The sequence below is a fragment of the Pavona decussata genome, unplaced genomic scaffold (genome assembly GCF_977016875.1).
Source record: "Pavona decussata unplaced genomic scaffold, jaPavDecu1.1 SCAFFOLD_133, whole genome shotgun sequence".
Classification (NCBI taxonomy): domain Eukaryota; kingdom Metazoa; phylum Cnidaria; class Anthozoa; order Scleractinia; family Agariciidae; genus Pavona; species Pavona decussata.
The window spans coordinates 3,291,992-3,315,885 of NW_028145546.1; the positions used below are offsets into that span (position 1 = coordinate 3,291,992).

Consider the following 23,894-nt stretch of genomic DNA (forward strand, 5'->3'; position numbering starts at 1 on the left):
TTCAGTTACTGTTTTCGATCAGACTTTTCCGAATGAGTTTAGTTTTCCGAAAATCGTTTGTAAATATCTTCCGAGTTAAGAATTCTATCCCTGATTGCGTATAAAAATGATGATCTACAAATTTGTTAACGCTTTGAGAATTTCTGTCTGAAAAGCTCGGCTTTTAATGACATGTCACTCGGATAAGACATATGAAATGTCTCTATTATTGTATCGGTAGAAACAAGTGGATTCCATTTGCCGTGGGCCTGGTCAGTTGTAATTCAGAGATGAAAGAAGGAACAATAAATGGCAAGAGAGGTATAGGCGAGTGAGGGCGGTCCCCCTTTAACCGACTGCGCATATGTTTTGCGCATCCTGGGATGGCACGAAAAACTAGTAATAAGATATTTTTGCGCACCTTTTGATATGCAGGAAAAGCACATCTTAAAAAGGGCTATTTGGTTTCAAAAAGAGAATTTGGGGTCACCACGCATTTCTCAAAAATAATTAAGCTTCAATTTGGAGAAAAAATGCCATACATTACAATAATTGTTAATTATCTCTGAAATATGTGTGCTTGCCCCAAATTTTCTTTTGGGATCCCAATATTCCTTGCTATAAGATCTGCCTTTCCAGGATAGTCATAAGCCGCGCAAAAATATATGGTAATGGCTTCAACAATGGTTTTAATTTATTGTCTTGCATCAGTAGAATTCAGGCGTCATATCTCAGAAGAACCCAGCGGTTCCGACACACCGTCCCAGAGTGGACCATCTATCCCCTCACATTCAGAATGCTATATCTGTCGTACGCTTTAAGTCCTCTTTTACACTGGACTTAGACATTAATGAATTAACAAACCAAAAAGCCACTCGCCTTGATTGAATATCTGTGCGCAGATATGTCAGGGACGTTTTACTCATATCTAGCTAGTTGTTACTGAAAATCTAAAGTTTTTTTTAGGGAAAGTATCAGCTCAAAAACTTCGTAACCCTGAAAAACTAATTCCTTTCGTTTTCGAAGGGGCAAACATGTAGGTAAAAATTGCGACTGAAAGGGGTCAAATCGTAAATTCGTGGATAATACCAGCTGTAAGATTCCATTTTCTAAAGAATCGGATCAGAACAAACCGTGTATCAGCTTACACAAATATTTTTTTCACAAGGGTAAGATCTGGGAGCACCCAAGACAAAACTGTTTCTGTGGGTGCCCCCCTTCGGTACACCAAGCATGTAATTCGAAACCGGTTACTGTACATTTTCGCGCCATAAATTTTACATGTGTCAGTGGTTGTATTGAACAGCGGTGACTTCATTTGCTCAGTTTGACCTCATGACGGCGGAAGGTCCCGTCTGCTTTTCAGCGCATAATTTTCAAACGAGGGAATCTGTTGGGATTTGACCAGTATTATCTCAATAAGTAACAACAGTTCGAGTTTGGACACATCTTTCTGTTCCCTGCGATTGCTTGTTGGTCCAAAAGCGACCGTTTTATCGGTCTACGAGGACGTTTGGTTTATTATTTTTAACTTGGTACAACAGCGCGCCGATCCTGTGAACAAACAACGAAATGGCCTGGCTGTCTGGCTTGACACCACTTGTGATAGTCTGTGTTATGGTCATAGTTTTGGACGATGGCAGTTGCGAGAGCGCTTTAGGAGGTAAGTTAGGTTCTTTACTCGAAGCACTGATTTGTGCGATTTAGTTAAGCTTACGCAATATTTGCACGCTATTTGAACGCAGTAAACATTATTCTTTGATACTTGGCGTGTTCATATCATAAACTTACATATCACCTGCATAAATCCGTTCTTTCGACGGGCATAATTCTGCATTACAGCTGATCGTCTGTTTTCTTTAACGAATTCCATCGCAATATTATTTTTAAAGAGAGTACGCGGAATCGTAATTGACATTCGTAGTATTGAAGTTACGGTGAATAAATTTTATCCGTTTAGCAACTCGAGATTAATTCAGTTGATCTTTCGATAATTAATTTCGGTAAATACAGTTCTCGAATGTTGAAAGTCATTTCAATGCACGGAGGATCCATGTTGTTTCCATGTTTTCTCCAGAAGACAGGTTCGTTCAAGAATCGTGCATGTTAACATTTAAATATGCAAATAACTTGCAGAGTATTGCAGAACATGTGATTCTAGTACTTCCATTACTCGCTTGATGAAGTGATGTCGGGTTTTTATCAGATAATTCGAGCAAAATATTCACAATTCGACTTGTCGTGTGCTTGATAAAATGTCGATTGACTGATCCACCATGTTTCACAGCCTTAGTTGATAATTAAGACTCTCTAAAAGACGATCACGTTCTTAAATTTTGATTATGCGGTAGTCGAACATGCACCAGTTCAATAAATTGGTTGCATGGTTGACCAAGTGAATCGAGAATCGCTTCGATTCTATCCGCGCGTATTTGAGGCACGTAACATTACGACCCTGGATATTGTTTTTCGATCAGCTTCCTGCGAAATCATTTATACTGTTCTGTATTAGTTTGCTTAGTCATTGTTTTGCTTTCTTTGTTTGACATTTGTGGTTAGAACTGCTTTCGACCCGGTTTGTTTGCACGGGGGAAAAAGCTTTTGTTTTGTCTGTACATATTAATTATACCAGTTGCGTTCCTTGTTGATGAAATGTCCAAGCAAGCGGTTTGGTTTTCTTCCGTCACGAGGCATCGTCATACCTATATTGTAACCGCAGTGTTTTTAATTTACGTGAAAACTTGCCCTCGGCTAATAACTACTGCGTGTTGACGGACACCAAAGGTACATGTAAAAGTGCCCGTATTCTCCGAGCTCTCGGCGCAGACACGTGTTTTATCGGTACAAAGACTATAAAAGCATACAATTCATTTCTAAAGCATCAGAGCGATATTTTAAAATGCCTTAATTAACTGTAAGTTCTGAGTTCAAACTGGATAACCTTACGCTCATTCAAATACTTTCGGACTAAAACTCTCTCAGTGCAACAAACGCGACTGACCACGTAAAATAGTCCGTGACTTTGCTCTGCACTGAGATTTTCAGTTTGTGGCCGGAGTTAGCCATAAAATTAAACTGAATTTTAATCAAACAATTTACCAGTACAATGCGCAGATAACCAGTGTTCGTAAAAGCTCGTTTGGACGGTTTCAACATTTACCCAACTTTCGTTCAACAAAGGTTGAACAGATCGGCTGGGCAAATGTTGGATGAACGGAGTGTTCAAACGGTTTCAACGCCTTTCAACATTTTGAAGAACAAAGAGAATGTTGAATCGATGTTGAATTAAAGTTTAAACCAATTTAAATTTGATTCAACACACTTTCAACAAGCTTTCAACAATGCTGAACGACCTGTTCAAACACCCCCGACATTTGGTTCAACAACTGTGTTGAACGCATGTTGAAGCAAATGTTGAAACCGTTTAAACGGGCCTTAATTAAAGCGTGGTTATCTCTTTATGAGTAGGACCACAGACCCATCACAGAAAAGTACCCGTTGTCCGTGTTAAGCGGGCTAATGTAAGAGCTAAGTTTCGTGAGGACACAACTGTCCGCAAAAAGCGATTATTCGTATTAAGGCAGGTGTCCTTAAAGTCAGCTTCGACTTTATGTGTTAGTGCCGGAGTAACGTGCCACGGTTTAATGACTCAGATAAGCAGATAAGATAACAACGCTGTATTGGGCCACGGATGTGACCTGTTGACCTAAGTCTTTTTATAAATGTCATACTTACGAAAAAAGAATATGGAAGCTGCCACTGGGCATGGGTAGCGATCCTTGAAACATTGATTGAATTTTTTCACGTTTATTTCGCGGAAACATGCGTCCTTGTCTCAGTTTTTCCAGACACTCTCAAAAAATAAATGATCAAGGATCTTTTACGATTGTTTCGGCTTCAAAAAGGATCCCTTAAAGGTTGTCGACGGGGAAAAAGATCTCATAAACCGTGCCAGAGATTGAGCGCCCATAATGGAAAACACAAAGGAACGACTTCAACGAAACAATGAATTAAATCGGCTTATCGCTTTTTAAGCTGGTCGTATTAGGACAATAGCCAGATTTTAGACTGTATTTATGACAATGGTGAATTTCGCGGCAGAAGGTTTAAGCGGGCGTGCTACCACGTGTTTCATGTACTGCATTGTTTAAAATCACATGACCTCTGGTAAAATTGTGCATATGTTTACAACTGAAGGAAGGACATCGTGAAGTGACCTTCTAGTCGTTTGCGTTTGTAATATGGGAAGCTGTTTTTGAAGCTTCCTATTTCATAAACGAGGTTTGATCGAGATAAACAACTCGGAATTGAAAAGAAATCTTCACATTTACTATAAGCGTAGTTATCTTAACGATCATTTTATCCGACTTGCCTAGCTCCTAGCAGTGACAGTTCAATTCAGTGTTCTCGATCGGTGTGTTTCCTTTGTTGCCGGAAACAAGATGCCGATTTCCTTTTCCTCATTCTACCTTCATTTCTTGGGATTTCTGGCTCTATATACGTTAGTTTGGAGTGACACGGAGCCTTCGAAACGTGGTAAGCCAGTTTTAAGTTCTGTTTATATTTTTCGTTTTGTTTTCAAACCACGTGCTTTTGTTTGGTTTTTTGCGAGCGTGGCGTATTGCTATTTGTGTGATGACACATACTTTTGGAAAAATTCGATCTATTTCCTGCCTTTTGACAACAAAAGTGGAGCGGATAAAAGTGGTGTCTTAGTTTTTAACAGGAGATAAAGTCCACTTGAATGTGGTTAGACGTAATAATGTAGAAACAATGCTTGCTTTGTCGCAAACAATTTATTTTCTTTGGCGGACTCATCCGAGAGATTTTAGCTTTTAGGATTTTAATATTTGATTTTTAGAAGAGCTTTAGAATTGCTTTGGTTATCGTCGGGATATGTTTCGTAAAAAAAGTATTTAATACTTGAAAAAGCAATGTTCCGGATTGATTGACTTTAGTTGCAAATGCATTAATGAGTTAGTCCAGCAGAAATGCCAAATTTGGTGAACTTTATGAATAAAGTTTTAGTTACCCTGTTTCCAGGCTTGCAGAATGGAATCTTTAATACTAATCGTGCTAGTTAAAATCTTTTTTACTGTAAGAAAACCATAACTTTTTCTTTGAATTCATTATTTTTGAAATTAATTGAGCCGGGAGACGTAAACTACACTGCAGAAAGAAAGAACGAAGAAGCAAAGGAAAAATGTAGTGAGAAAAAAGCGTACATTAGAAAGCATGTCTTCGCTCGTGGTGTTTCGATTTGTCCTGAGCTGACTTGTTTTTCATATATATTAAGAAAATTACGTTTGGTCCAAAAAGCTTGCGTTTCACTTTTATTTCTACCACTATGAAAACCTTAGAAAATGGCCGAACTGCCAACCTGTTTGTGAACGATATATTGGGCAAAAATGGAAATTAGCATTTTAAGTCGTTAATTCATTGTCTCGTGACACACTCGTGCCTTCTAAATAAAATATTTAAACGAAAATGTCTGGTTCTTTAATTAATTGTCGAATTCAAGGCTGTGTTTTTTCAATTAAATTCAGCGTAGCTCACAATTTGGTTTTAAATTCCGTCTCAAATTGATGAAAATTTACTGCATTAAATTGAAGTTTGACGTCGATTCTTGTGGAAAGCGTTTGTCTTGATCCTTCGCCGTTTTTGTTGACAATTCCTTTTCCTTGCGTTTAGAAACTTTAATATTACATAATAATAATAATAATAATAATAATAATAATAATAATAATAATAATAATAATGCTCATGTATCAGGTGTCTGTGCGCTAAAAGACACGTTTGAGGAACAAGATGAATTGTGGGTTACTGGGTCACCTAGGCAACCGGTGTGTTAATGACTTGATTTCAGCATTACAGCGTGTTTCAGTTTACGGTATGATTCATGACTCACAAAATTACAGGAACTCGTAAATTTAGGAAGTGAAATATAACTAGAATAGAATTGGTGTGTTATTTTTGAAGTATTCTGAACGGAAAAAGAAAACATCAGGCCAATTTATCTTGGCGCCAACAAGTCTAACAAATGTTGAAAGGATGTTGCGTTGTATATATCATTCGCCTTGGCCAAGTATCCTGTAAATGTCTGGAAAGAAATAACATGGAGATCTTCCACGTTGAAACAAGTTAACGCTAAAGGACGATAAAAGTGTTCACCTTAAACGTATTAAGCGATATTTTCGAAAACATTTCCGAAGAAAAGACCGCACGCACAGTGAAAGGTCATAAAATGAAAACAAATGTGAATGAAAATTGTATTTTGATGCGTCACATATCAAGGTGCCAGTATGTTGAAAAACAGGATAAAGATTTATTATTGAGTGTGACTGACATTCGAGGAAAGGAGAAATGCAGTTTCCAAGCGAGGTTTTCTTAAGATTTTTCTGTCTGGAAAATCTTATTTTTTTAACCTCAGCCTGCTTTCATAGACATCGAAGAAATTTTTTTTTTCCCTCTCCAAAATAACTTTTCAGACTTTGTTTAAGAAATTCCTTTCGTTTTTAAAATAGCCCCCCAACCCCCCCCCCCCCCCAAAAAAAAAAACAAAAAACAAAAAAACACGACAATACCAAAACGTTTTGATGTTTCTAAAAAATAAGAAGAAAAGATTCTTGGTGGAATGACTAGTCACTGCTAAATTATTAACACGCTTTATGGCCAATAAGAGCGCTTTATCTAATGCGCTCATAAACACCTGGAACACGGGCAGCTGCCCGTCGTAATTGCTTGGTTCCTCTGGCTTTACAGTGATCAGTTTTGCTACTATATATATTTTTTTCTTTTACAGGTTTGTGCCAGCCCGGAACGTTCCTAAAGGACATGTACTGTGTATCCAATTGTGGGCCCGGTTTCTACGGCAACAGTGTCTCGAGGAAGTGTGAGAAATGCTCCCCGAGCTGTGGAACTTGCCTTGACGGAGATGTGCCAACGAGGTGCTCCAGCTGCAAGCCACCACTTCACATTAAAGGTGTGGGCTTCAAATGTTCTTTAGAATTCCCCCTCCGCTCCTCTCCTCTCCCCTCCCCCCCCTCCCCTCCCCGACAGCCCAACACCAATCGCCACTTGCTGTCACGTGTTTTCCCGCGCATGACGCCAGTTCTAAGCATCAGTTTCACAGCACTTGGCTCAAAGACGTTTCGTTCTGCGTCATTAATCTTTATAAAAGCTCCCCGTCTTGTACGGTTTTCTGTCTCTAATGTGGGTTTTCTTCATAATTAGGAAGCTGGTGTGTCAAGGCTTGTGGTCAGCAGCGATCTAAAGGACCACCCAACCGCCAAATAAGGCTTACAGGAGGATACAATCATTTTGAAGGACGTGTGGAAATTAACCATGACGGCAAGTGGGGCACGATTTGCGACGACTCCTGGGATATTAACGATGCTAAGGTTGTCTGCAGAGAGCTATTGTTAGGAGATGCCCGTGAAGCCGTGCTTTATGGAAGATTGGGAAGAGGACCTGAACGGCAGCCCATCTGGCTCTCAAATGTAAGAGACCTGATTTAAATGTTTAAGAAAAAAGTTTGGGCTTAGATACTTTAAAAAAGACGTCCTTCGCATCTCGAGATACTCGGGTTTCCTATAGGTGTTGCATACTAATACAGAGATACTTTGCGAGCTTAAAACTGTGTGGAGAAAGAAGAACTTAGCAAGTGCTGTTGTTATCCATAAAGACAATTGGGGGTAACCATACATTTTACAGAGGTAATAAAGCTTCAGGATATGGAAAAAACGCCATACAATGCTTTGTATTGTACTGTTTTTTTTTTTTTTTTTTTTTGGAATTATTGTTGCTTAATTATATCTGAAAAATTCGTGGTTCCCCCCAAATTTCTTTTTGGATTCCAACAACCCCTACTAAAATCTGCTTGTCCCTTATAGCACGCCATGAGTTTCTAGAATTCTCAACTGAGGAGTAAATGTTGTCGCCGAACACCATTTCCTACAAATGCTTTTCACGTGTCTTTGGCAAAAACATTCAGGAAAGGAATGAAATTTTATTAATGTTTCCGCAACATTATTTCCGTGTCGAATACCTCGTGAACATGATCGGCAATTCGTTGTTTACAAAGGTATCCATCGACAGCAGAGTTTTCTAAGCTCTACGATTTTTGCGCGTTTCCGACCTCGTTGAGTGTTCAGGGAAGCCATAACCTTGCAAAACTCCGCGTTTCAAAATCAAAACGTTCGAAAACTAGAATGTGTCGACAGGGGCTTTGTAAAGTTCTTGTTTTCGTGGAGCTGAGAAACCATATGATCGTCTTTATTTTTCACAGGTCAACTGCACAGGCAACGAGACGCGACTGGAAAACTGTGACCACCCGGCCTGGGGGGAGCACTCGTGCGGTCATTTTGAGGATGCAGGCGTAAGGTGCACGGGGCCAGATACGTCGAGAGAGTGCGTGGATAAGTGCGGGGATGGCTACTTTGAAGTGAAGGGAGAACTTCAGTGTGGTGTCTGTATGGCGTCATGTTTAACATGTGCTAACTCTGCGGAGAATTGCACTTCTTGTGATAAACCACGTTTCTTGAGAGGTAATGAGATAAGACGCTAACTATTGCTGCATTTTGTGTTATTTTTTTCGGGAGCGGGGAAGGACAAAGTTACTGGAAATATTGACGCATAGGAGGCGAAATGTGATGCAAAATGGAGTTAAAAGTTTAAAATGTGGTTTAATATTAGTGTGCTGGAATTGTCATTCAAGTTGTGCTCGTGCCTGTCACTCTCATTTTATGTTTTGTTTAGATTCTCAAAAGCCGTATCTTTACTGTTTGCGAACGTTTCGTTTTATCAACCGGAGTTGTATGATAAGCTTATTTGGCCACTGTAACGAGGTTCGAGTACTGACGTCTCGAGTGTTAGCTCTTCGATCTGAAACTCCAGCCTCGGCTCTCTTTATGGTTGCCAAATTGCCTAATCGCGTACCCAGATCTCAGTTGATAAAAGCAAACATTCGTTTACACTCCCTCACCGACGCATCACCACAGTTTACAAATTAACCCTCTTAGAATCTATATTTAGGCTTGCTCAGCGCCTGTGATTTAACTATGCTTTTCCTCCTTGGCCATCCTTAGCCAAAGAAACGTGTAAAGACTTTTAGAAAGTACACTTGTCAAGTCAAATGGGCTCGTAGGTTTGGGTTTTCGTTGTTGCAAATATGTATTCATTTACGTTTATAAAGGAAGAAAAATAGAAATCTTTGAACATTTCACTGGGTTAAAAAATGTGATGCATTCAGAAAGATCGAGAGTGTTTCACTGTTAACAACGTGTAAGTTGGCTAATTTTTAACCGTTTTCCATCTCTGTTTTTCAGAAAAACAGAAAACTTGTAAGATATACTGTGGGGATGGTTTCTATGGTGATCCGACCGACCGCAAGTGCAAGCGCTGTGATCCTGAATGTCGCACATGCGCGGATGGTACCTCTAACAGGGTTTGCACAAGTTGTCACGATGATCGATACCTCAACGGAACAAAGTGTGTTGTGAGCTGCGCTCCGTTTCATGTCGCTCAAAAGCGTCGTGTGCGTTTGGCGGGAAAGAGGCCGTCTGACCTTGAGGGCCGCGTTGAAGTTTATCGTTCAAGGGCTTGGATCACAGTCTGTGATCAAACGTTCGATTTTCGTGAAGCGTCGGTTGTATGTCGGGAACTCGGTTTGGGTTCGGCTATCAAGGCGGTCAAAAGGGCGGCTTATGGTCGTGGTTTCGGGCGTGTTTGGACAGACATTCTCAACTGCTCTGGCCGAGAAAAGTCAATTTTCGACTGCCCCTTAAAAAAGCGTAGCTTTAGCTCGCTTTGTTACCATGGTAATGACGTAGGAGTTATGTGCGCAGGACCAATAACGAAACAGCTTAGCAACCGTTGCGTGAAAACGTGCAGTCCAGGTTGGTTTAAAAATGATAACACTGATGTCTGTGACTCTTGCGCCTTGCAGTGCTTAGAATGCCTGGGTACCAGTTCTCGCTGCACAAAGTGTGCCGCGCCTAAATTTTTGAGAGAAAACACGTGCGTGGATAAGTGCATGCCGGACGAGTACGGATTCATTCCAACGCGCGAGTGCCGAAAATGCGACACGAGTATCTGCGTAACCTGTAGCGACGGCTCTAATGACAAAAACTGCACTTCGTGTAAAGAGCCAAAAGCACTGAAGAACGGAAAGTGCGAGGACAGCTGTGGCCCGAGTATGTTCACAAAACAAGGTCGCTGTGTTGAAGACTGTGGCGTAGCGATGTACAAGAATGTCGGCAACTTCTCCTGTTTACCTTGTCCCAGTGAGTGTATTACTTGCGAATACAGCAGTGCAAAAAAGAAGCCTGTATGCACAGTTTGTAATCCACCAAAAATTTACGATGACACGAAAAAAGAATGCGTCGTGAACTGCTCCTCAGGGCAATTTTCTGTCCCCTCTGTGAATTTGACTCTAACAGCTTCGCCCACCGTAAGACTGTCAAAGGGAAGAGATTACTTGGAAGGATTGCTGGAGGTTTATCACAATGGTGTCTGGGGGACCGTGTGCGATGATGGCTGGGACTCTGCCGAGGTAACTGTTGTTTGTAGAGAACTGCGTTTAGGAAAAGCAAAAACTGGCGTTTCTTTATCCCACATTCCAAAGGGAACTGGCACGTTATGGCTGGACGATGTCTTCTGCGTCGGGAACGAGGATTCGCTTTTGAAATGCCGCCACCGTCCTTGGGGACAATCAAACTGCCAGCATAACGAGGACGTAGTCCTTCGGTGCACGGGACCGGGCGTACAAACGTGCAAAAACGCGTGCCCGGACGGCTTCTTTGCTCAAGGAAACACTTGCTTGGAGTGCAACGCCTCCTGCAGCACGTGCAGCGGTGCTGCAGACACGTGTACGAAGTGCGCACCAGGTTTCTATAAGAAGAATAACACGTGCGTCAAAGACTGTGGTATTGGTTATTACTTGGATACTATCTGTAAACGCTGTGACCGCGGATGTGCTGATTGTGAAGTAATGGCGACCAACTGTACTTCGTGTTCGGAGCCATTTTACAGGGAAGGCACAAAGTGCGTTGAAAATTGTTCTTCTGGTTATAGGCCGTCCTCTACCCCTCTGGTTCGTCTGAGTGGTAATAAGAAGTCTTCGCTTGAGGGTCGAGTCGAGGTAAGTGTAACATGTTTGTACAACCGAGGAAAAGATATTTCCCTCCACAGGGTAAATTGTAGTACCGGTACTCGAGACCAGTAGACTGTTTACAACTGACGATATCATGTTTTACGAAGACGGACCGTGGAGTGAGATACCTATGCGGAAGAAACCAAGTGCGTGTTTAGACAAGTACAATCTTTGCTACGTTACGGTTTATACGTTGCGTGATAGTTGATAAAATGTTGATGGGTACTGAAGGGATCCAGTTTTATCTATTCCTTTCCACAGTACGCACCATTTACACGAAAGGAGCACCAAAATGGTTCCAGGTTTTTCTTTTCTTTTCTTTTTTTTTTGAAGCGGTGTCAGTTAGTTCATGCAGACGATCAAAGGCAGGTAATGTCCAAGTGAATCTGATTTAACAACAGACACTGTCTCTGACAGGTGCTACATGCTGGTGAATATGGCACTGTGTGTGATGACTCGTGGGACATAGTGGATGCACATGTTGTATGCAGAATGTTAAACATGGGAAATGCTACCAGAGCGGTCATTCGAGCAGGATTTGGAACTGGAAAGGGTACCGTCTGGTTGGATGAAGTCAAATGCGTTGGTGAGTCGTCCACTGGTATAGACTACAGTTCAAAAAGACTGTTTGATAAGCTGTCTTTGTTTTGCTTCGCTCACAGTGACTTTTCAGTCCTCATTCAGCCATTTAGCCACTGAGCTAACTGAACAGTCGCCAGTAGTCTGGCTTTCAGGGGTTCATTCAGTGTATAGCTTGTTTGTCATTCATTTAAAATCAGTTCACTCAGGCATACTATCATCGGGTTTGTATCTCAGTCAATCAGTCAGTCAGTCGGTGGGTCGATCGGTCAATCAGTCAGTCGGTGGGTCGATCGGTCAATCAGTCAGTCGGTGGGTCGGTCGGTCGGTCGGTCGGTCAGTCAGTCCGTCAGTCGATCGGTCAATCAGTCAGTCAGTCAGTCAGTCAGTCAGCCAGTCGGTTGGTCTGTCGGTCAGTCAATCGGCCAGTTTGTCGGTTGGTCGGTCAATCTGTCTTTCCGTCAGTCAATGAGTCGGTTGGTCTTGCGGTCGGTCGGTCAGTCAGTCTGTCAGTTCGTTGGTCGGTCAGTCAGTCTGTCAGACAGTTGGTCGGTCCGTCAGTCTGTCTTTCAGTTAGTCAGGTCATTTGTTCAGTCATATACAGAATGAGTGGCCTTGTTATATCTGACACGCAAGCACAGGTGATAGTTTGTGATCGAAAACAACACGAATCAATCAGTAGTCGATTAGTAAGTTTTAGAATATGTTATTAAATTATTCATAAGTTCTCAGTCACACGATGTGCCCAATAAAATGAGACATTTCAATTTCCGCAGGGAACGAGACATCCTTGATAGCGTGTCAGCACATGGGATGGGGTCGAGAAAACTGTGACCACTCTGAAGACGCGGGTGTGGTTTGCCAAGGTCCAGACCGGTCACGTGACTGCCTCGCCGACTGTGGCACAGGCTACTTCATTAACGACACTGATGGAACTTGCGGCAGATGCAGTCCTAACTGTAAGAAGTGTATGGGATCATCGGAAAACTGCTCGCTTTGCGAAGACGGCAAGTTCCTCAACAGAACCGGACAAACGAGTAACTGCGTGGTTCACTGCAGAAAGGGACAGTTTGGTCACCCCACGACAAAGGAATGTCAGAATTGTTCATCTTCGTGTTCAGACTGCTTCGGCAACCCAGTTAATTGCACGGAGTGTCCCCCAAATTTGTACCTTTTGCATTCCTCGTGTGTAGCCAACTGCAGCAAAAGAGAAAACAAAGTCGTCAGTGGTGTGCCTGATATTAGACTCGTCGGCAGGAATAACACGTTCGAGGGACGAGTAGAGTTGTTTCACAAAGGAGAATGGGGCACAGTCTGCGATGACAACTTCGACATAAACGAAGCCATCGTTATTTGTCGTCAGCTGAAGTTGGGGAACGCAATCTCGGCGTTCTCTTCGGCTAAATTCGGTCAGGGAACTGGAAGAATATGGATGGACGATACGCAGTGCACTGGGAACGAGAGAAGGCTGCAGGACTGTAAAATGCACCATGGTACGTTACGTGCGTTGAAACGGTAGTACACTCTTTTTGACAAGAATGTTGAGGCTGAAATTGACCTAGATTTTAAGGACATGCTAAGAACGTACACAAGCTTAGACTAAGATAAAGCATTTTTATTCAGTTCTGCACCCGTTTTGCATCAACTTAAAAATACGTTGTAGCAACATGCACGTATGTCAATTCTAAACCACTAACTTAAAAAAATTCTAAGACCGTTTCAGGCGCAAAACATGAAAAAACAAGAACATCCAGTTTCGATTGCATGTGTTTCTTTCGCTTAGGTGCGAAAGAGAGGCAGCGTCCAAAAAAAAATGAACGCAAATCTTGCTTACAAGTTGCGCAAAAAATGCCACCACTTTATAAAACAACGTCAGTGAACGCGTCGACATTCAGTGGAACATCTTACCGTTGTGCCCTTTGTCACATGACTGTTGAATAGAATTAAGGCTATAGTTGACCTTCGTTCCTTTCTTGCGTTATTCTTGTTCAATTCGTGCTTGCTAGATTCGGGTTAGACCGCTTGTAGTATCTTAGTCTAGACCGAAAAATTGGAGCGAAAGAGTGGAGGGGGACTGGGGGAAAGGCCTTGTACAACGATCGCCAGCTTTGGCAGTTGTTTAGAGCAGGTCAAGTGGAAAACATTTAACTTTGATCTCTTTTTTTTCATCACATACCCGCGGTATCTTGACGTCGTCTCTCGACGGACTTATTGTGGTTACGTCGTTTTACGCTTCTTACTTGAATACATCTGTGTTTTCTGTTTGCAGGTGGATTTGGTTCAAATAATTGCGGTCATTCCGAGGATGCGGGTGTAAAATGCGAAGGCCCTGATCGATCCAAGAGGTGTGTGGCCGAGTGTGGACACGGTTTCTACGATGACAAGGGCAGGTGCAAGCGATGTATGTTCAAGTGCCTTACTTGCCTTGGCAAACCAGATGTGTGTTCTGGTTGTGTGCCTCCATATTTTCTGGAATTTACAGACTGTGTGCGGGAATGTCCCATTGGGAAATTTGGCAACACGAAAACGCGGAAGTGCGAGCTCTGTGATAAGCAGTGTCAGACCTGTTACAACGGTGAAAAGAATTACCAGTGCAAGTCTTGCCCGGAAGGGCTTTATCTGAGTGAGTTGTTAGCTAGAAACAATCTTTACATAAATGTCGCTTCATTACCTTCTTCAGTAGAGTCTTTGTCTACTTTGGCGAGTCCATTAGGCGAGTCAAAATTACCAGGGAAGAGTATAAAACTGAGAGTCGGTTATCTTCGGTTTTCGGGAATCTTCCATCCTCCATCGTGTAAGCTTCGAACATCGTTGGGACCAATATTGACATTACTGACACCACTTAGCGACTGTTGACCGTTCCATTGCTAGATTAGTGTATACCAGAGCAGTTCTTAATTGAGTGTTGAAAGTAATTTCGCGTTTTCTTTGGTTTTTTGTTACTAGGCTCTGTGATTGGCTGACAAAACTCGCGCCACGCTCTCAACCAATGAGAAGCAAACCTAAAACCAATTATGACTTGGTCGCACGCGTTTTCCCGCGCTTGGCGCCGGTTACATATATTTGCTCTGAATTCTGATTGGTTCTTTGTGCTTTTTGCGTCTGTTGTGATTGGCCAGAGTAATTACTTTGGTTTTGGTTTTACGACACTCAATTGAAAACCGCTCTATAGCCATGCAATTATCACTATTAAAGATACAAAATAGATCTTTCGATAAGGACTAAGGTTTTCGTGTCAAAACAAAACCGTATTTTATCTACTACAACAGAATTCTGATACGGTTCACAAAAAAATGTGAATCTCGCTTTTGAGAGCATTTCTGCGATTGTCCGTTTTCGGCGCGTTCACGATTGTTAAGGTGCATTGAAAATGCCTAACTGTATTAAACAATCCTTTTTTTCTCAAAATGATAACCCATAATTGTGCATAGTGTATAGCATTCGACTTGATTTGCCTTGTAAGTCACGCGTTTGCGTCCCCGTCACGCAAATTTGTCTCTTTCAGAGGGGCTGAAGTGCGTTCCTGACTGTGGTGACATGAAGCCGGTATCCTCGCTGTTTCCCCCCAAGCCAAAGAAACCTTTTGTACGGTTGGTTGATGGTAAAAATAAACAGGAAGGGCGAGTGGAAGTATTCTACGACGGACAGTGGGGTACCGTGTGCGATGATGATTGGGATCTGAAGGAAGCAGCCATTGTCTGTAAAGAGCTTGGTTTTGGAAGACCTATCAGCGTCCCGAAACATTCACACTTTGGAAAAGGTGAATGGTCCTTTAAGCAATTAATTAAGTAGTGTTAAGTGGTGTTAGCGAGGAAGACCTAAAAGAATGTTTTAGGTTTATGATGTTAACTTTCCTGTTTGAAGGACCGTCGCTAATCATTTTCGTATATCGATGTCAGATACAGATATACTTTACCGCTAATTACATTAAAGCTGAAATGAGGGAAGAAAACATCATTTCATCAGTTCCTTAAACTACTTAAGTGTGGATTTTTTGCGCCTTTAAAGGAACTGAGAAGAGAAGTTGCGGTGACAATATATAAGCGTAAATGGACTTATTACACTTATGATCCTAGGGTCGGATTCACGAAGCAACTGAAATTAAGATGTAATGTTAAGTGTTGTTTCTTAGCAAAAGCCTATTGTTGGAATAACAACAGACCGAATTGTTCAAAAACAATACGTAGGAGGGTTTCTTGAATCTGAACCCTCGGCCCGGTTGTATAAAGCATCTTTTAAAGATAAGTGGGAGTTTCTGCCGTCCGAAGGATTTTCAAACGCTCTTGTTTTGTACCTTATCCTCAACAAACTGCCTTCAACTGAGTGAGGAAATCCTTGGCAAGGAACGACTTCTGAAACTCTCACTTATCTTTAGCCTCCTTCACAGACGCTCTTTCCGCTCGTCGCGCAATCTTTCCTGGGAGGAAAGATTGCGTGACGGGCCAAAAGAGCGTCTGCGAGGGAGGCTAACTTATCTTAAGATGCTTTATGCAACCGGACACTGGTAACATACTGAGAATAGCCTGTTTGTCTTACAAAGAGGTATATATTAGGTGATATAGAAGAACTGTGCTCCTGGCAGTCAGAGTAATAATGCAAGATACTTTTGTTGTTATGTAGGAGAAGGCATTATCTGGATGGATAACGTCAACTGCTTTGGTTATGAGACCTCTCTCACGCAGTGCCGACAAGTCGGGTGGGGACTGGGTAACTGTGACCCTTACCACCGAGAAGATGCAGGGGTGGTGTGCGGTAACACTACTGTGGAAGAAGTTAGCAACAATTACTGCCGAAATGTCAACCTGGGATCGTGCTCAGATTTAAAGGTACGTAAACTTACCGGCGATGTTATCTGGTTAAATAGCATAACTAAAGAAACAGAACTCGAACCAGAAAGACGCAACGGATGAAAAGCGCGGGAAACATGAAACAAGCGTCAAGCGTATGAAGTCATGCAACCAGTGTTAAGCGCGGGAAAACATGTAACTGTTGCCATTAATGGGAAATGTGCACCCAGTGTGAAGCGCGGGAAAACATGTAACTGTTGCCATTAGCGGGAAAATGTGCACCCAGTGTTAAGCGCGAGAAAACACTGACAACATGTGCGCGAGTACGGGAAAATATGCAACCTGTGTCATTAAAGCGCGGGAAAATGTGTAACAGGTCAAAAGTGGAAAAAACTAAAACTAGTGTCGAGCGCGGGAAACATAAAACCGCCGCCAAAAGTGAGTGCCAAGCGCAAAAATACACTTGTCACCACCAAGTCACCACAAGCCATTCTGTTTTGGTTCAGTTTAGTTGAAAAAAAAAAAATGCAGTTCTTGAACCAGTTAGCTAACTTCGTTAAGTATCTGACAAGAAATCATCTTGGCCAACTTTTGCGATTTTCATATCGATATCTCGTAAATTCTCTTTCTATGATCAATGCCGTTTTTTACCATGACCGGGTTAGTCAAGTGTGCTGTGATTTTTCATTTGTTAGGAGTGCGATCCTTTACAGAGGGTCAAGTGTGTGGATCTTGACATTTTTAATGCGGATGGTAAGCAAGAGTCCGTGTGTCTACAGTGTCCCCTAGGTACTGCCGGAGATGGAAGAGAATGTCGAGGTATGAAATATTATTGTGGTAAATTGAAGCAAACAACGTTAAATGTTAGTAATGGTCGTGTTGAAAGTATACTGCATTCAAAATCGGACTTCACAGTTGGAGTCGAACCCACAATCCCGGGCAAACTTGTCAGATGCTCGTAACCACGTAGTCACAATATCGTGACATGTTCCACACGCCGTGTGTACTAAAAGGATAAATAATGTCGAAGGTCTCTATTAAAGTAATTACAGAGGTCCATTAATTACTAAACGAGTACATTTTTTACCCGTTTAGTCTTCCACTGTGAAAAACATTTTTTCAAGCGAAGACAACACGCTCAAAAAAACGTCTTGTACAAAAAAAAGGGAAAACGTAGAATTAATCAGCCCTAAAATGTACGTCACAAACGTGCTGAGTGTCAGTGTCAGTGCTAGTGTCCTGGGAATTTCACTTCGTTCACCGAAAAGTGACTTCCAGTCGCTTGTACAGTCATCGATGAACCTTTTTTTTCCCAAAAATATAAATGGGCGAATTTGTAATGAGTGTGACAAGTTTAAATTTTTGCGGTTTAGTGGAGTTCCCGCCTTTTCTCTCTTCCTAAGCCATGGAAGCCTGACTCTTAATGATTCTCTTTCGCTGGTTGCTTCGATGCAGTCGAGTAATTTTGTTATGGCGCGGATTCTCTTTTTGGAACAACCAGCGAGCGGATTGCTTTTCTACGCTCTGCAAGCTGCAGTTACAGAATATGGCGGAAGACCTCAATTTGAACGAATCTCAAAGGTGGTCATGAAATAAGCTTATACAGTGCGCTTTAATGTTGATGATTTCTGTTTTAATTGTTCCCGAGATGTTATGCCGACTTCTGGCCAAACACGCGCGAAGAAGGTTTCCCGTCAAAATTCTCAAGAAATGACATTTTTTTTTTTATTATGTTTAGCCGTCACCTCTAGACCTCCAGAATTTGACCAGGCGCCTCCAAAGAGGACAATAGTCAAGGCCCAGGAATTGGTTAATCTAAGATGCCGTTCCAAGCCTCCTTTGATCATTCCAACCGTGTGGGACTGGAGAAAAGATGGCAGAGCTCTCCGTGCGGAGGATCTCAGCTCCGGTCGCATCACCACGAACTCAGGGCAGCTACTCATCAAATCTGCTAGGAGAGAAGACAGCGGAAATTACACGTGCATGCTTGTAAACAGCGAGGGCAATGTCACTAGTAACAATTCTGAAGTCATTGTAACAGGTCAGATTTTACAATTATTGCTTTGGTACCGTCAATCGTAAATCTTCAATCTTCAATGAAGGCCCCACCCCACCCCCGAGGGCTTATTTATTTCAAGCACGTTTGATTGGGGGAAGGGAGGGGGGCTTACTTGATCTGGCGAAACGCAATACCAAGAGAAAAAATGAAGGAACACACTCGATTTACGGTAAAACAAAAGTAGTGTTGACTAAGATGTCTAACGTTTCGAGTAAAGGCCTTTTCCTCACGCCTCTCCTAAAGTTTGGACGAGGGCAATGGCTGTCTTACATGGAGATTTGAGTGACATTACACGTATTGTATAAGTTACAGGAGACAACGAGGAAAGTGAGAGAAAAATGGGGGACTTCCCCCCTCCCCCACTCCAACAATTAGGGTTTGATTTCACAGATTTGTTCGTTTGTTTATTAGTTTGTTTTCCAAGAAATGTTCAAATGTTGATGGCTTTCTCGTGTGTCTTAATTTAAGTACTTTTAATTGTTGAACTAATTTTCTTGTACGTTGGAATGTCATGATCGATCTCGGCCCTTTTTTGTCAAAAGTTCATAAAATTAACGAACGAGAGCAGTATTCTTCCATTACGGACCGAAAAAGCCAATTCAACGTGTTCTTGTTTTCCTGTTTCCTCGTAGAGGCTCCGCGAATCCTCGGTGTCTTGTCAGCGGATGTCAACATAGATGACACTGCCAACTTAAGCTGTATCGTGTCCAGTTTCCCTCCGTCCAATGTCACCTGGACGTTCAAAGGCAAAAAACTCCCCGCGTCTCTCAAGTATGAGTTCCTGGATAGCATTGGCAAATTGAGGGTTAAGAAAGTGAAATTTGAAGATGCTGGGATGTATGAGTGTACTCATGTCAACAAGCTGGGAGAGGCCAGGGCTAATGCAACGCTTACAGTTGGATGTAAGTAGCAATAGGAATGGCAATATTACATATTACATATCGCATGCATTTTGCATTCCGCGAATCGTATATTGCATATCGCATATTGCATATTGCACGAGCTTCAGTCATTCGCTCACTGAATTCTCAGATTCCAAAAGAGACTAAAACAACGCGTCCTTAATATGGCAATATTTAAAGCCTTTTAGAATTACTTCATTGTTCTGCGCGCGAATAATAAAGCGCGGAAGAGACTAGGGTGAGAAGGCGAGAGAACTTCTTTCGCCACCTCTCCCCAGTCCCTACTCGTTTTTCCCACTCGAAATATTTATTCGTTCGCGCGCCAATTATCATTCCGCTCTTTATTTTTACCACGCTTAGCAATTCTTCGCGGCTTTCCCAACTATCTGGAGACTACCTTCTCCACATAGTCGTCAATCGCGGAAAATACCGTTGTACTGGAAGCACTGTCCTTAATCTAGTATGAAGAGTTGTAAGAGAGTGTAAATGATCTTTTTTTATTTCCTTGTTTCTCCTTCTCCAGTAACAGTGAATTTCTTAGACTACCCTCCTGGGATAACAGTAACTACTGAGGGGGGTCATGTGATCCTGAACTGTAACGTGACGGGCGTTCCAAGACCTCGAGTAGCTTGGAAAAAAGAGGGGGAACTGGTAACAAATACCAGCAGAATCACAGTTTTGACTGACGTCACCGATAAAACATTCACCTCAAGTCAGTTACATATCCGCCAGGTCACCAAACAAGACATCGGCATTTACTCGTGTATTTCTTGGAATCGTGGCAGTGTTCGCTCTTCCCCGGGAAGAATCTTAATTTCTGGTGAGTAGTTGAAGGTGTAAGAGTGTTTCAGTTTCCCTCGAAAACGTCAAAACGGAAGTGGTTTTGAAAGATAATTCTAGTTAATTGCGTGTTTGTTAGTGACGTAGTCGGAAGCCCAACCTTGACAGAATTTGCTCAAGGCAAACGCAATGCCATAGCCATGCCGTTGCGCTCATTGCACAGTGATTCCGAATAAAACCAGATAGGGAGAAAGAATGTGTTAACCTTAATGCTCTTGTGTAAAGTTTGTTCTTGTGTTTTTCATTAGAAGGACTTACGGCCCTCGGATTTCGGATGCTCTAATGTGGAGTAGAAATGAAGAAAACCAAGAAAAACTCAAGACAATGATGTGGCTTGGTCCAGTAAACTAATCCTCGTATAGTCCATTATATGGAGTACCCTCCCCTCCCCCCCCCCGCCCACGCCTGGAGCAAGGGGTAGATTTGGGGACTTGGTAAGATTTTAGTAATTAAAATTTAATTTCACTTTGCTTTTGTTTTTAGGTCCTCCAGTTATCATCACTCCTCCAGAAGACATGGCCGTTCTTTCAGGAGCAAATGTCCGTTTCTTTTGTCGTGGTATCGGCGCGCCTGATCCAACACTGGTTTGGTTGAAAAATTCCGACGCCATTCAACCATCCAATAGAATATCTATTGATAAAAATATCGGGTTACTCGTGCTCAACCAGGTTTCCATTGATGACGTAGCGACGTACACGTGCGTTTACAAAAATGAGTACGGCGATGCCAGGAAGTCAGCGGTGCTTATTGTGGATGGAGTTACTCCGGGACAATGTAAGTCTGTAATGGAGAGGTCAGGCTGGGAATGGTGGTCTCATAAAACATATGGACATTAAATAGATTTTATATAATGGTTTTCCGGGTGATATTGATAGGCTTTTTTCGATAGATTAATATTCATATTCAGAGGACAAACAAAGGAAACTAAATTAACATGTTTATTCATTTCTGTTGTTTTTGTCCTCATGCCCTCGCTTTCAAGCTGAATTTTAGTGTATTTCGAAAGAAGCCTATTCCTTTCTTTGTTTGTTTGCTTACTCTCTGACGACATGACTGGGGCCCATTTCACGAAAGTCAACTTACCTGACCTCCAAAATATTTTAAATACAAAAATAAAATGTTGCGCAAGTAACAGAAATTCGATTTTTATTGACTTTCAAGGCGGTACTTTGAAAGTATGATTACCACCATTCGACACTCGATTAAAAAAATACGGATTTCACAAAATACTTACCTGACCCTGTAGATTGTCGGGACTTTTGAGAAATGCTTCGCTCCCCCTCTCCCCTTCCACCCCACCCCCCCCTTCTCCCCCTCCCATCCCACGAGCGGAGATCTTCGGTGCAAATTACCCTGTCTATCAGAGGTTTAGAGGCTTTTACAGCAATCGACGGAAAATTGAATATATTTGTAGCGTTGCATATTTTTGTATTTTAAGATGGTAACCACGAGCACTGGTGATACGTTCAATTTATGGCCAGGAATGTTGCAACCTCAACGCGTCTTTATCGCTGTCATGTAAACTGAGTTTTGCTGTCTTCTTCTATTGTGATTTCAGTAACTCCAGCGCCACCGCAAGCGAGAAAAGGGCCCATTTCAACTGGCACAATAATAGCTATCGTGGTGATTTTAGTAGTCATCGTCCTCGTGATCGTCGGCATTGTCTTGTACAAGTACTGTCACGCCAGAAACCAGTCATTCCAGTTTGCAGTGGATGGAGATACCTTGAGACCTTCACTTCGATCCCGGGTGAAGAACGCAATCGGCAAGAAACAGACGGCAAATATGTATTATAATCATAGCCAGGAACAAATTAATTTTGACGATAGTAAACCATTCGTGGACCATGATGAGCTCTGAGCAGCGCGGACAATTGAGTGAGCGTAGTTACTGTACAAACATTTTTATACATGAAGTGAGGAGAAATGGCCGTAAGCATGGAGTATTCTATGCTTACTGTGCTGGTTATTAGAATGAGCCAGTATAATGGTATTCAGAAATACATTTTAAGTAATTAACTAAAAAACCCAAGTACCAAACATTAGTAGAAGTACAGTTTTGTTACTTCTTAAGGTATGCCGACAAGTAAACAAGATGGTGAAGCGATGTGGATGCGCACAGGTGGCGTAGTTGTCTGTTGGCGCGTGGGATGCCTGTGATCATAGGGCTGGTGCTTCAAGCCTGGCCGTTACCGTCAAGTTGTATCCTCAGACGAGAAAGTTAACTTTACATCGCTTCTCTCCACCATGGAAACCATTCTAATTACTGGAGGGGGGGGGGGGGGGTACTAGCGTTCATTCTAGGGGTAGTTGTTTTACTCCTAATTGCTTCATGTTACAAACACGGAGTTACGAGCCGGTGGTTTGGACCGCATAGCAGCCCACGTGTGGCTTTGTTTTAGGATACAAAACGCTCCAATTTTAATTTAAAACGCCGCGCACTGAAGCTTCAAACCATTGAATACCAGTTTATCTAAATGATTATCCCTGGCTGATTGTAGAATCACATTAGGTTAGTTTATACTGTATATAAACGTTTACATTCTTAAACAGATTGTACAACATGCGTAATCGGTGCCTTTGAAGGACTTTGAAGTTATTCCATTTAGAAGTAATAGAGTAAGGTTAAGTTATATGGATAATGTTTAATCCACAGTTTTTAGTGGTACAGTTTGTAATGATGTGGGTTTTGCGCATGCGTCACGAGGGATTGTTGAGTTGGATTGCGAGCTCGAAGTTTTCATCGACTATCAAATTTCATGAAACCAACAGAAAACACTTCTGTGTTTTTTTCACTAACTCAGCTACGGTGTCTTTAAACTTGCCGTTCTAAGAATGGATTTTCCTTACAGGAAACAGTTTCGCGAGAACGGAATTTCGTTAAGTTTGAAAGGATTTATTTTCGCGACACCTGACATTTTCACGTACTTGGACAATTTTTTTTTATATTTTCATTGAGTCACTGGCCATGGTTCTGTTCGTGAATAGACAGTGTACGGAGGTCGGTAGAAACCATTAATCACTAGTAGCCACTATGTGCGGTTGGGGGGGGGGGGGGGGGGCGGCGGTTAGATTAGGTATAGATACTAATCCATTGCATACCATAGTGGAAATCAGAAAAGAATTGTTTCTGAAATGTCACTGTCTTGCAACGGAAAACCATTCAGATTAACTCCAAGATTTAACGGTAGTTGCAATTTACGTTTTTAGTAATTAGTTAGTTATTGTGTGTTATTTTAAGTTTTCGCTTTGTTCTGATTGGTCGCGGCGTAAATTGTAAAAATTTGTCTGTGACATCAAAGTCTTGTTTCAGATTCACATTATGAATGTTGTATTTGTAATGTAAGTTGTTTTGTTGTACCCCCGACTGTAAACAGTTTAATCAGTACTAATCTGTTTTCAATTCAAATGTAACGTTAATAAAGGATATTATTCAAGGATTTTTTTATATATATACTTCAATTAAAAGTAATACTTCCCCATGTTAAGTGTGATCCGTTACAATCGTTCGCTGTCACGTGATAGTGTATTCTCTTACCCAGAGCTGCGATTCTTTTGTGCTGACCAAAAGGATCGCAGCTCTAAGAACGAGAATGG

General features: G+C 41.9%; 1 protein-coding gene across 3 annotated transcripts; it reads left to right on the plus strand.

Moving 5' to 3' along the window:
* The first annotated feature begins 1,313 nt into the window (after window positions 1-1,313).
* LOC146468275 (scavenger receptor cysteine-rich type 1 protein M130-like) lies at window positions 1,314-23,737 on the plus strand. 3 transcript variants are annotated; one of them, XR_014867580.1, is made up of 17 exons: window positions 4,154-4,515; window positions 6,782-6,961; window positions 7,213-7,478; window positions 8,267-8,525; window positions 9,306-11,119; window positions 11,549-11,717; window positions 12,487-13,203; window positions 13,980-14,333; window positions 15,216-15,470; window positions 16,331-16,536; window positions 17,193-17,316; window positions 18,236-18,538; window positions 19,189-19,458; window positions 19,982-20,278; window positions 20,782-21,072; window positions 21,857-22,996; window positions 23,035-23,737. XR_014867580.1 is itself a non-coding variant. In XM_085124945.1 (16 exons), the coding sequence occupies exons 1-16, from the start codon at window positions 1,552-1,554 to the stop codon at window positions 22,156-22,158; spliced, it is 5,898 nt and encodes a 1,965-aa protein (XP_084981071.1). In that variant the 5' UTR covers window positions 1,314-1,551; the 3' UTR covers window positions 22,159-23,737. The 3 variants fall into 3 exon arrangements, 2 of the variants coding, with proteins under 2 accessions (XP_084981071.1, XP_084981069.1); XM_085124945.1 differs by lacking the exon at window positions 4,154-4,515 and adding an exon at window positions 1,314-1,642 and having other exon boundaries at window positions 21,857-23,737; XM_085124943.1 differs by having other exon boundaries at window positions 21,857-23,737.
* The last annotated feature ends 157 nt before the right edge of the window (window positions 23,738-23,894 follow it).